Source organism: Dermacentor andersoni, chromosome 7 (genome assembly GCF_023375885.2).
Source record: "Dermacentor andersoni chromosome 7, qqDerAnde1_hic_scaffold, whole genome shotgun sequence".
Taxonomy (NCBI): Eukaryota; Metazoa; Arthropoda; class Arachnida; order Ixodida; family Ixodidae; genus Dermacentor; species Dermacentor andersoni.
Genome location: NC_092820.1, coordinates 77,916,584 through 77,930,442, shown reverse-complemented (window position 1 = coordinate 77,930,442; position 13,859 = coordinate 77,916,584). Strand labels below are relative to the sequence as shown.

Sequence of the window (13,859 nt, the reverse complement as noted above, 5' to 3'; positions counted from 1 at the left end):
GATGTGACACAATCGCTCGGGCGCCTACCATTGGCCGAAAATGAAGACAGCTGAGCGGGCTCGCCGATTGGCAGAAAATGGCGTCACCTGAGCGGGCTCGCCGAATGGCCGAACGTGACGTGACTTCGAGACACCGAAGGGCTTAAAAGCCAGCGACCGGGAGCAGCAAGAGAGCATTCCTTCATTCATTTCTTTCGAGCTTCTTGCCATGGGCCGCAGCGTCCGAGTTGCTGCCGGCTCGTAATGACTTTATGGCTGTTAATTTCTTTGTACTTTCACTGTAAATAATGTAAATAAACCTCCAGTTTTCATCTCAAAGTCCTCCTCAACCTCGGCCAACTGCCGCACCCAACGGCAAGGTCCAAAAAATCTGGGGGACAGCATTTGGGATTGTCCTCCAAATCCAACAACTGGTGGCAGCGCTAGGGATGAAGCTTCGTCCAGAGAGATCCAACAACCCGTAATGCGTGGACATGCGTGGACTGTTCCCCACCTGCGGCAAATTGTTCTTTCATCCACTTTTATTGCCATTAATTTATCATTTCTTTATTTCAGTTAGTAAGTACAAGTAATTTACCCTGTGTTGTCTTTGGTGTCTTTCTTGGCTTCTCACGACATCATTAGCAAAGAGATGAGTCATTGTGAACTCAACCGTAAGCTGAGGGATAGCTTCCAAGTTTGGCACTTCGTAGGCGCCAAAATCGGAAGTAGTGGCATGTATGTAAACATCCAAAATAAGAGTTGAACTGCCCGTCACGGTGACGTTCTGTAGGCGCAGCGCTGTGGGCACTTCCCCGCTATGTCGTAGCCTTCGCAGCGCAACCCATTGAAGGAGGAGTGGGAGCGCCGCGAAGGGGATCACACGAGACCTTTGACTGCCAATAACTCCGCTTCTGCCGCACTGATTTACTTTTCGCGGCGAAGTATTTCTTAAATATTCTGTTTTAAGGTGGAATGCATTTCTCGACTTTTATAAAAAAGTGATTCAGGACTCCTTTGAATGCCGATGTCAGTTTTGTAAAAGTGCTATTATGAAATACGTTGTAACATATTAAGTTAATCAGTTTTTTCTACTCTGATGTCTTCAGTTGGTCTGTTTATGGAATCGTGACATGCGTTTTCCTTGGTAACTTATAGAGCTTTGAATCTAATGCTTCCTTTTTCTAATTTCTTTTACCCCGACTTATTTTCGACAAATGCATGCGTTTAAAAAAGAATTTGGCCCCAACGATCGGAATATGTTTGTACTAAGTTCAGCATTCAGCTAACGTCCCCAAGATAGGTTGTGCAACTGGTTAAGCAAAAATACGGAGGAAGAGCCTTTCCTTAAGTGATTGATTGTCCGAGCGTATGACAGACTCGACCGAATGATTGAACAAATATTTAAAAAAAATTATGGGGTTTTACGTGCCAAAACTACTTTCTGATTATGAGGCACGCCGTAGTGGAGGGCTCCGGGAATTTCGACCACCTGGGGTTCTTTAACGTGCACCTAAATCTAAGTACACGGGTGTTTTCGCATTTCGCCCCCATCGAAATGCGGCCGCCGTGGCCGGGATTCGATCCCGCGACCTCGTGCTCAGCAGCCCAACACCATAGCCACTGAGCAACCACGGTGGGTGACAAATGTTTACCTGTTCCGAGAAAGCGCCCTTGGGAAGAAATATATGAGGCAATATTTCCACGTACAGGTGCGCCCGTGCCACCTATAGATGAAGAGAACTTATTGCATCAACTCGCAAATACTATTGGAAAACGCGCGAAAAATAAAGCAGGTTGTTGTTACAGAAACACGTGACTGGGGTCACAAGATTTATTTCCATGAACAGAGAAACTTGTTACCAGCTTTCCCGTTGCAAATGTCACCAACTGCACGCGTACACCGCCAATATAGAACTGGCAGCGCCTTCGCATACAGGTCGTGTCAACCTAAAGCTTGTCGCTTTAAAAGATTGAAGTCTACATGCTCACAAAACTGGCTCTGACGTCCACGCTACCCGCATCCTTTCTGCTTGGTACGACTCAATCGAAATGAATTCAGCATTCCTACGGAATTTGCTCGTCACAGCAGAGCGTCTAGATATATGTGACATTAGAAGCAAAGCCTGCAAGCGGGCAATTTTGCACAAGGATGCGGGTCAAACTACGCCTGTTCGATAGGTCCGCCAGTGGCATCGTCTCGGAACGCCGTGCTCCCTTCGAAAACCGTGCTTTGAGCTATAAGGGTATAGTGCGTCTCATAGGTACTGTTGCAACTGTTTGGAGACGCAGATTTGTTATCTTCACAAATGACGTTCGGTCCCACAAATGCGATATATGTACATGGGCGGAGCAGTGCCGGCACCGCTCCATAGCTGTCGTTTTCGCTCGCTCGCTCACTCACTCACTCACTCACTCACTCACTCACTCACTCACTCACTCACTCACTCACTCACTCACTCACTCACTCGCTCACTCACTCACTCACTCACTCACTCACTCACTCACTCGCTCACTCACTCACTCACTCACTCACTCACTCACTCACTCACTCACTCACTCACTCACTCACTCACTCACTCACTCACTCACTCACTCACTCACTCACTCACTCACTGGCAGGTTAGAAAACTGCATCATCACACTAACTTGAGGTCACAAAGACGAGTATTATGCATGGACACCGATGTATATATAATGTGTGGTAATTTTTGAGTTATACGGAATTTGAAAAAAAAAAGACAGTGTTGCAGATAACTCTATTCTAGTCTTTGATCTGGATTATTCAACAAGGCGAACTTCACTTTTACGAGAAATTGAAACGCATATTAACGAATTACGTATTATCAATTTTACTAATTAACTTCGTCAATAATTACTTTGCGGCACATATGGTAATTTACGAATTGTAGCAGGTGAGCTTGCGAGGAGTATCCATTTGGAATGAATTTCCAGAGTGACACCAATTTAGAGATAAGCACCATAAAACTCGTCGTAAAAATGCGCTGTTCCACTTTTTCTTTAACAAAACGGTGTTTTATTCAATGAAGCACATGTAACTGGATAGCCCATCTATTTCGGGCCACACTTTAAGAAACAGCATCTCGAAGTTGGTGTCCTCCGGGAACATCATTTCAGGTGGATAAATCTTGAAAACTCTGCAGCTAAAATTCGTAAATTGCAATATGTACCGTAAAGTAAATAGCTAGGAAGTTATTTACTGCATTTTCGTTAATTTGAATATGCGTTTCGATTTTCCGTGCTAGTAATGTCCGCCTCTTTGAATAATCCAGTCCAAGGGCAAACATGCATCTGGCAAAAGCAATCTTAAAAAATTCTGCAAAACCTAAAAAAATCATCACCCCGTACAAACCTAGACGTCATGCCTGTATTCAGTCGTGACCAAACGGAGGGAGACCATAGAAGCCGTAAAAAAAATTTTTCCTTGCAGCTTAGACATGAAGGCTGAAATCAAATAGCACAGCGTACGTACGTCAATAGCACCAGTGTAATGCATTCAGACAACTCGATGGCACACAGCCTGTGGGAGATGAAATACAAATTGTTTGCTGACGCCGTGGTCTACTAATTCTGCTCCCGAGAGTGCATTAAGTAGCGCAAGGCTTGACGCAAGTCACGAACGATCCAGGCTGAGCTAATCACGAGTATGAGTAACGGTTGTGAACGGTACTGCAAAAAACAGAAAATATAAACAAACAGAAACCTACACACACTGGGCTTACTTACACAAAGACCTTATGTAAACTGAGACTGTGCTCATCTGTCGCGCACTCGGAGAACGTCAAAAAAATAACACATCTAACAACCAATTTTTGCTTCACTGGGTACACTCGCATTCCTGGATCACACCGATGCCAGGAAATCTTGCCGCGCCCTTGACTTGAAGCTACAGTTGTCAATGCACAAAGTAATCCCCAGTGCCATCTTGGTGCATCGTAAAGGCTTTAGAAAGACATTTAAATGCCATAGAATTCGGTGCTATTGAAGCATCCACTCAGTGTACATTTTTGAAGCTCGCGTAAAACCAGTTAAAATGATGTTCGTTGCGTCAACGCTTCCGTTCGTCGTAGCTTTCCACACGTGTTCAGTATGAGGAAATGGAGTCATGGGAACTGCTGTTGTGAATAAAAAAAAATGCGTGTGCGATATTGAGGCCCCATTTGAAAGAGTTCTTATACTCTTCGAGAGTGTACTTCCAGTCTTCTTTGTTTTCGAGAAGCGTAAAGTTCGTTCACTTGGGAGTACGAGAACTTTCGTAAATGGAGGCAAACGTGCACAGGCAGTCCCTCCTGAAATATGGATCGCCAGCACTGTTTTTTCCACAAGAGTGCACTAATCGCATTTGCTCTGCATCAATCTGCCTGTCGTTCAATAAATCACGTTGGACAAACATATCTTCAACACACACACACAGTTCTACGGATCACATGACGCTGCCTCAGGGGAAACAATGTCAGTCGCGGGGCTTGTTGATATACTCCTCTGCAGAAGCCCTCCTAGCAAGGAGTCACAAAATGTGAAGAAGTGCAGGAGGCGCTAAAGCAAACACTACACACTTATCACAGCAACACAAAACAGGCACATAACCACATAGGTTGCTCGAAACACTGTACTCGTCGCTCATGGTGTTTGAGGACTCCCTCCGGTGAACAACATCGCTCTCCGTCCAAGCCATCCAGGACCAGCCTTCGGCTCACAGTTCATTACGATATCTTGTGCTGGAAAAGAATATGAAAAATATCAGCAGCTGCAAAGTCGATATAGATGGGCGATAAGCAAGGCTACTGAAAGTGACGGAGCTCCAGACGATTAAAAAGGTAGCTTTTTCAGGGCTATTTGTGGTGGCCAGGATGAGCTGTACTCGTTAAAACTTGCGATGTCTGACTCCTTTAGGCTTATATAGCATTGAGCACACACTGTAGGATAACGAACAGTCCTCGAAAGAGGCCAAATTACGCAAGCAGCAATCGAAATTCCTCCTTTAGGCCTGCTGGCGACATTTGATGAGAAAGCTGATCCCGTTTCAAAACGACTGGGTTGGAGCCACCAGGCAACTTCCTCTAAGGTTCACTACAGAGCTCTCATCTCTCTCTCTCTCTCTGCCTCGCCACTTTCGGCAAGGTGCACTCAAGCGTACTTTCTTAACGATTCTGGTTTTCCAAAACCACGATTTCTAAAAAAGAGCATGTTCACCTTGGAAGCACGGCAGTGATGACGGCGCAAGAAGTTCATCGGCCAATGCGGACTTAAAAGTGCAAGTCAGTTTTGTTCGAAAGTCCACAGAGTGGTAGTAGTGGTAATGCCCGAAAAATGACGCTGAGGTCGCAGCTTCCACAGGCACAAGAGATACTAAGGTGCAGTCTGATATGACGAGCCACCATATTGTCTGCTGTCGAGTTGCACGAGAGTTTGAGCACTGTTCAGCTGAAGTGTAGGCGGGCAGCGACTCGCCGCCTGTTGCGCCACTTGCAAGTCAGAATGCGAATGTACGTCTGACGGAAGTTGACGTTGCAGAGCGCATAACACAAGGGGTTCACCGTGCTGTTGATGTAGCAGAAGTAGTAGGCAAAGTTCCACAGGTGCACTGGAATCACGTCGTCACCGGAAGTCACGGTCTTGACGAGCACCAGGACGTTGTACGGCGTCCAAGTGATGATGAAGGCCAGCAGGATGGCGCTGAGCGTCTTGGCAGCTTTCTGGTCTTGCTTCTTATCCTGCTGCTTCGCCTTCTTCCTGCTTGTAACGGGGAGCTGTTTGGCGACCGCCGGCTGACGTTGGACCGCACTGGTCGTGAGCGGTTTCCTAATGGACTCCACGCCGGTGTCTGCTACCTCTTTGGCTGTCGCTGAGCCCTCAGGTGCCGCCGCGTTCTCTGAAGATTGTATTCTGTCGGGCTCGGGCTTCTCGGTGTCCTCCTCGACGTTTGTCTTGGCGCAGGCCTGCGAGAAGTACACGAAGTTATATTAGAACAGTTCGTTTACAGCAGCCCAGAATAGGAATGCCCGGATTCCTATTCGGAATCCGGGCATTCCCGTACATTCACCATTATTATATATAATCACCATGATCGTCATTACCACCCGGTTGCGCCACTTCACCGTAAAGGCTCTTATGGCAGTCTCAAGTTACCCATGTACTCAGTCGACAGTCTATGTGATGCCTTTGGTGTCGTTGTCTGTATTTCCCTTCAGTCGGTGCTCTTGTTATTTTAATAAAGCAAAGCTTATCTGACCTATCTATTACATAACTTGTCAAGCTCTACGTCCTGATGTCATCTTGAATTTATTATTCTTGTTTTCCCTTGTGTATATATATATATATATATATATATATATATATATATATATATATATATATATATATATATATATATATATATATATTTCACGTTGTCTCAAACCCATACTCCAAGTTGAGATTAATGGACCAATGTGTCACAAGGGAGCGACCAAGCCACACTTTGCTGCAACGCTGCAACGCAACATTCATATTGCGTATTGAAAAAGTCCTATTCAGAAACACTTTGTCACAAAGAAATTACGGCAGAACTGATCTCACGATCACTGTCGATGGCAATGCGATTAGCATTCGAGTCTTCTCGTGACGCCCCCGTCTTTCGGAAGTAATCTTTATTTAACATCTGCAGTACTCATTCTGAGATTTCCATTGCTTCGGCTTATGCGACATACTCCGGTATCTTCCCACTATGACACTCGCTTGCCAAGGTCGTCCATGAGCGTAGCGGCATAAAAACGACTAGACGACGCCGATGCAGTGTCGACGGCTGAATCACGAAGAGCTAGTGACGTCAATGAATTGACAAAGACGATGTGACGACAATGAGGCGACGATTCTTAAGCAATGACTATAGTATAACGAGGGCAGCATTACGACAACGACATGATAACAATAGGATAACGAGGAGGGTATGACGACGCAGGCGTGGGGACTACGGTATGACGATCACCTGTTGACGAAGCTGGAATGACGAGGATGACGTGACAAGGGAGGTGTCACATTAGATAAGTGATAGCGACTGTCTGCTGACGACGCAACAACGGCGGCACAATCACGATTGAGTGAAGACAACATGATTACGATAGCAGAACGAAGAAGAAATGACGTCAATGGCTCAACGAAAGCGACATGATGGCAATGGGATAACGTAGCTGAAGTGATGAAGATGGTAAAACGACACCGTAACACGACAGACTAAAGACATTGGTATGAAGACGATGGTGTGATGACGATTGCGTGACCAGGCCGGCATCAGGAGAGACGAATGACGAAGTTAGAATTGCGACAATGGAACGACCCTGATGGCATCGCGAGACGGTGTGATAACGAATGAATGACGACGATGATGATTATCATCGAGAATGATGATTATCGCATGACAACGGTATAAAGACAAAATGAGATAACGCCGAGTGTATGACGACGATGGCGTAATGACGAATGTATCACGGAGTCTGTACTGATGCAGTGACAATGATGGCCTGGCGGGAGTTGGATGAAGATGCTTGAGTGATGACGATGACACAGTTATGATGGCATGGCGACGACTGTCTGAGAAGAGATGCATGTAAGCGGCTGTCTGAATACGACACAATGACGACGATGGCATCGCAACGGTGGCATAATCGTGATTGAATGACGACAGCATGATTAGAACGAGAAATACTGACGCAATGTAGTGAAGAAGCATTATGACAACGATGGTATGACCACACTGGGATGGCGTTGAAGTTTTGACAATTGTGAAGGACAGTGTGACGAGAATGGTAAAGCATGACGTCAATGGCACGGCGACGACTGTGTCAACGACGACAGGAGGAAAATTCGATGGCTCAGATAGAATAACGACAATGGAACGACCGCTACGGCATTACGACGCTATGACAATGAACGCGTCACGACGACTGTATGGTGACGAAACAATGACGACAGTAGCACGACAACAGTGTGGGGACATTGTGGTGATGACGAACGCATGACGACAATGGCGTGACGATAACTATGGCGATGGTGACCTAACGACGACAGAACCACCGCGACTGTATCACGATGGCTACGTAACAAAGAATGCATGACTACTGTATGATAACGACGCGATAACGATGATGGCATGACAACGGTGGCATAATCACGATTAAATGCCAACAGCATCATTACGATAGAATGACGACGTACTGACGTCGACGGAACGACGACGATGGGACAACAATGGGATAACATTAGGCAGTGATGACGAGAGTAAAAAGATGGCTCGACAACGATGGCACGAAGAGAGTAGGATGACGTGTAATTAGAATGAGGGTGAGGCACCTATCGCGACGGCGCCAGGACGACGGTACGGCAACGAATGCTTGACGTCTTCTGTGAGAGGACGATGGTGCAACGATGACGGCGTAATGAGAGTCGGATGTCAAAGCGATTATGACGACGATGCAATGGCCACGACCGCGTCACGAACCTGGACACATGCCTAGTGGCCCAAGCTATTAGACAAATTGGGACACTGAGTTGGCGTGGAAGACGGGGCGACGACGACATGACTAGAAGCAGATAGCGAAGCTAGAATGACGACGACAGAGGAGCACGACGGCATCGCGAATACGAGCACACACACATATATTGGTCCAAGCTGATTGACAACTAGCCCCACTGGGTCGGTGTAAGTGGCTGGCTGGCTGGCTGGCTAGATAGATAGATAGATATATATATAGATAGATAGATAGATAGATAGATAGATAGATAGATAGATAGATAGATAGATAGATAGATAGATAGATAGATAGATAGATAGATAGATAGATAGATAGATAGATAGATAGATAGATAGATAGATAGATAGATAGATAGATAGATAGATAGATAGATAGAAAGGATGAAAACGGCAGAAGTAGGCAAAGAATGGTAGCCGCATTTATAGTGCGCGAAATCGCAGGTTAGCTTAGGAAACGTCTACAGGACCAAGCACCTTCGAAGTTCTTGTACTACACCTTTCACAAGACATTTGCATTATTTTGCCACAGAACAGCGCTGCAATAAAAAGCAATGGTACCAACCAATAAGCCCAATACATTTCAAGTGGCCAAGGCCATCGTCATCGTCAGTCATGGTCACCATCATTACCATCATTTACGTACACCAGCATGAGGAGTGCGTCTCCCCTCTTTTGCACCCATTCTCTGACAAAATTATGCGTAATTGAAAGACAGACCGTGGTTTATATGCTCCATGCATTACATGACCTGCACAACTCCTGTTCATATCCTTGCTCTGAACGAAAATTCATCTATTCGGGCTCGGTTTTCTGTTGACGCCGGAATACTCCGCTAGCTTACACTAAGCCGGTAATTTCCCATACCAATCGCTCCCTGCGTGGTTTTTAACATTTTCTAAGGTCTATCGAGTGGTTCTCCAAAATGTTTAAACACTGTAAATCTAAATGCCGAAATTGATGTGGTTGTTCGGTAGGGATGAACTTGCGCATCTTTCGGAAGAATAACATGAAATTTCCGACGAGTGAATCAGCTCAATATGGACATCAAAAAGAACAGCACTTAACGCTTTATGTTCTTCTCTTACAGCACTTTGATCTGCGCTAAAAGGTTCATAAAAACCTTATCCTTCGCCACTCGAGCAGAGAGCACTACATGCCTATGTCATCTGGTCTGTTTTTGTTGCCCGCGAAGCAATGTTTATTCATCTCAACAACAGAATTTGAATAAAATGTGGACCTGGAAACCCACTAGCTTAACTTTGTTAAATAGAGCAGGCATTAAGTGCAGGTTATAGCGCTAAAACTTTTCTTTCCGATTCATCGTGGCTTCCAACGAAATTACTACACAACTTAAATGTAACGGTCGCGGACATGTTCTAAACAGTCGTCGACCTGCCTACTGTACATCTGCAAATGCCGGACGATGACAGAGAACTGCAAACTTTCGTGCTACCCGCAGGAGAGCTTCGTTTATTTTCCAAGTGGTGGGACTAGGGAACTAGTTTCAGTTTCTTGTGCCTCATAAGTTCTGAATGAACATTTGAAATCCGCGACGCGAGCTAGCTAGTTGACAGAACAATGAGCCCACCACAACTTCCGGCGGTAAACATGAATGCAGATGAAGCCAGGCAGTTTGAAAAGATTCTGCCGTGTTTCCTGTCCATCTGATTTTTTTCCGAGCTTACTTTTACTTAAGAAAATTATGGCTAATTGAGCCCTTCTTACTTTTTTTTGAAAGATGCCGGCTTGACTTCCCGTCTACAGTTTATTTTCCTCTTTGTTTGGGAGTGAGAAACACTCGGAAATCATTTCTATATTTTAAACCATTTCTTTAATAGCGCGAGTTGCAGTGTTTCTTTTTCTGTCCTTACTGCCGTACGCAATTTCTTGCTATTGTTTTACTTTAGTCTTTGGGATGTGTAATTCTGATCTTGTTTTCTCTTTCTTTCTCACACCCACCTCGGTAGCTTAGTGGCTATGACCCTTCGCATCTGAGCCCGATGTTGCGGGTTCGACATCCACCACTGCGGCTGTAATTATATGGGGGTGAAGTGCAAAAATGCTCGTGCACTTAGATGTAGGTGTACGTTAAAGAACAGCAGCTGGCCATAGCTATTCCGCAGTCGTTCAATGTACAGCGTGCCTAGTAATAATACCGTGATTTGCGCATGAAATGAGCTAAAATATAATTTGTTTCCTTTTCATATTCCCACCTTCCATTTCAATGTTTCTTTCTCCTGTTTTTCCGAAGTGTATGCAAGCGTGCTTTTTTTTTTGTCTCTTTGAAGTCCTATATGTTTTCAAGCGATATATTACAGTAACACGTACTGCTTTTCGAACCCAACTGCCTCAGTTGTATACCATCACTGTGTTAGCATAATTTAGTAACCTCGAAAGGCCCAGCTAATTGCGGAGAGAAATAAAGGTCAGGAGAGATCGGGGAGATTCGATCACTTCAGAAATTCATTTCCAAACGAACTTCCTCCCCTCTATTATTTTTAATCAATTACAAACTTACCTGGGATGACTCTTCTTGTAGAGATGGCTGCGTCTCTGGTTCGATCGGTATCGTGTAGACGGAATCAGACGACTGCGACATCGCAGGCAGGACATCTGTGGCGTCCTCCGCCTTCCCGTGGCACGGAAGACCGCCGCGGTCGGACGTTGGAATGCTTGACACACCGCTATCGTCACCGCCTCCATCGCGCCCGGACGGGTTGAACTCGACCTGGTGCTCCTCGTGGAACGACGTGGAAACGGACTCCACCGATGTTTCGACCGAGGGCGGTGTATGGGTACCGGGCGAGCCTGAATAACTTGCGTCGTCGTCGCATCGTTTGCCGTTTTTGACGCGGAGTAAGGACATCAGGAAATCGCGGAGTTGGCGTGTCTTGGACTCCTCGGGAAGCGACGTTGTGAGGCTGAGCGAAGAGGTCAGTTGCGACGTCTTCGTCCGCGATTTGCAGGAGTCGCTGCTGCGGAAGTCCTCTGAATCGAGGGTACCGTTGCTCGACGTGGACTTCCGCGTACTGCCGCCCTTCCTCCGGTCTTCCTGAAGTTTGCCCAAGCCCTTCTTGCGCTTCTCCGTCTCTCGCCATATGCGCCAGTAGAGCGCGCACATTACCGAGACGGGCAGGTAGAAAGCGGCGATGGCCGTGCCGAAAGTGATGTAGACATTGGTCTCCAGAAACTGGATGTAGCAGTGCTCTTCTGGGACGGTACGCTGGCCCTCTATGTACGGCCACGCGAACACCCAGGGCGGCCACAGCAGGAAGGATATGATCCATGCTAAGGCTATCATGATGGCTGCTTTCTGTGGCGTCCTGTTGGCTCGGTACGTCAGCGGCCGCGTCACCGAAAAGTACCGGTCAAAGCAGATGACGAGCAGGTTGAGCACCGACGCGTTGCTGTTCATGTAGTCGAAGGCGAGCCAGGTGTCGCACGCGACTGCCCCTATGGGCCAGTAGGCGTACAGGATGTACATGGTCATGAGGGGCATCGAGATGACCCCGATAGAGAAGTCGGCGACGGCGAGGCTGAGCAGGAAGTAGTTGCTGATGGTCCGCAGCTGCTTGTCCATGTTGAACGAGACCATGACCATCAGGTTGCCGATGATGGTGAGGACAGCGGCCAGAGTGGAGAGAGAGGCGAGCACCACGATCTCGGCTAGGGAGTAAGGTGTGGCGGGGTAGCCGTCGGTGGTGACACCGCTGTAGTTGGTTGCGTTTGTGCTTCCGTTGGCGACACTTCCGTTTCCGGAGATAGCGTCGTCGAACGTGGTACCGCTGCCGGGCACTTCGGTGCTGACGAGCAGCATGGAGGCATTGAATGCCTCTTCGAGGACACTCATGGTTGGCGCTGAATCTTGTAGGTCACCTCATGGTGCAATAACGATGACCTGCACGGGAGAAGGCAGGAGCAGAGTGTTAACCTACTTTAACACATATTGATTACTTGTACATTTGTATCTTTATTAACGAAGGTACAGTCTCCCGCGTTTTTACCTATATAGAGTGAGCGCCAACCATACGCAACACGAGCGCCTTACGGCGATGATAATCTGCGGGACGGGCCGTAGTACCCGCAGGCGCACAAGGCACTCTCCAGTGCGAGCGTCCTGTGCTACGCTATTCCCTTCAGGAGGGAACACCTGGTGGGCGCGTCGTCCATGTGAATGGGTTTTAAAGGGCCCCTGAAACAGATAGGACAAATTTTGTAGACGCATAGGGTACAGCTAAAGTTAATCATTCGTGCCACAATTCGTGTGAAACGTCTCATATTAAGAGAGCTACGGACTATTACAAGTTACCCTCCTACATGGTCGTGCATTTTCTGCTCAACTCGTTCGCCGAGTGATCGGGGCTAATCTCCGCCTTGACTGGCTCCGCGTCATGGTGGCACTTCGTGTCGTCGACTTCCGGTTCTCTAGGAGCGAGGGCGCGAAGCCTCTCCAAACTCTCCGCCAGCAATCTTGGCAGTCGACGCCAAGCAAGAGCTATCGAAGTAGCGTGCGTGGCAGGCATTCAGTCGCAGCGCCGTACGTGTCTGGTATTCCGGTAACTACCGTGGAGCTGGGTGTTTCGATGGATCACTGGAGGCAAGAACTGAAGCTGATGAAGGAACTTTAGCGTAGAGGTACGTGAACGGCCTGATCACTATGCACGGTCCAGCCAACCTGTTGGTTCAGAGCTTAACCAGTCAAACAAAGCGCTAATATTGCTCTAAGCAAGAGTAAAAAAATTTAAACATTTACGAAAACAACCTGTTAACGATTATACTCCTGCGAAAAATTTACACCAGCAGCAAAGAAGAATACATTTCGTTATCGTAATGTGTGCGATTGAGCTCTGTGCCACCATGTGGCTGCACCGTGCAGACCATTCACATTTGCGCTTCTGCTGATCCTGTGAAACGACACGGTCAAATGGCCAGGCCCTGTCCCCTTGCGCTTGCGTTTACCCTAATACCGGACTCGCGAAACGCCATTGCGTTAGTAATCTTTCGGTGTAAAGTGACGGACGCAAAAACGCAAATCCTGGCGCCGATCAGATAGCGACAGTCCGATGCGCTGCAGCCACTCCGCTCGTCTGCTGCCTTGCAGAGGGACACGACGTCTCAACTTGACATATTGCCAGTCGCTATCTTTGCAGTCCACAACGCAACAAAGTCGAATCATAGTGCTTGCGAAAAGACTGAGACCGACTCTGACCACGGAGCTCTCGTCAAAATGGAGCACATTGTAACACAAGCAGACGACGCTTGCTGTGTGCCGGAAGTGCTTAATAAGCGTAGTGAAAAATTGTTCTTGTGCATTCTCTTTCTCTTACTTTCTTTTTATAGAAACAAATTA

The 13,859-nt window shown here is 46.9% G+C and overlaps 1 protein-coding gene across 1 annotated transcript; it reads right to left on the bottom strand.

Annotated features, from left to right (window-relative positions):
- Nucleotides 1-1,776: 1,776 nt before the first annotated feature.
- On the bottom strand, nucleotides 1,777-12,393 carry LOC126534273 (muscarinic acetylcholine receptor M1-like). Its single transcript, XM_050181540.3, has 3 exons — nucleotides 11,028-12,393; nucleotides 5,194-5,939; nucleotides 1,777-4,718 (listed from the first exon to the last, which is right to left on the bottom strand). Exons 1-2 carry the CDS (start codon nucleotides 12,357-12,359, stop codon nucleotides 5,421-5,423), a joined length of 1,851 nt encoding a protein of 616 aa, XP_050037497.1. The 5' UTR covers nucleotides 12,360-12,393; the 3' UTR covers nucleotides 1,777-4,718; nucleotides 5,194-5,420.
- Between the last annotated feature and the right edge of the window lie 1,466 nt (nucleotides 12,394-13,859).

What these genes read in the sequence shown, in the direction of transcription:
- LOC126534273 (XM_050181540.3), bottom strand. Translation starts at nt 12,359, where the DNA reads ATGAGTGTCCTCGAAGAGGCATTCAATGCCTCCATGCTGCTCGTCAGC. An exon ending in TACAAGAAGAGTCATCCCAG is followed by an intron (nt 5,940 to 11,027) that starts GTAAGTTTGTAA and finishes TACTTCTCGCAG; the next exon opens with GCCTGCGCCAAGACAAACGT.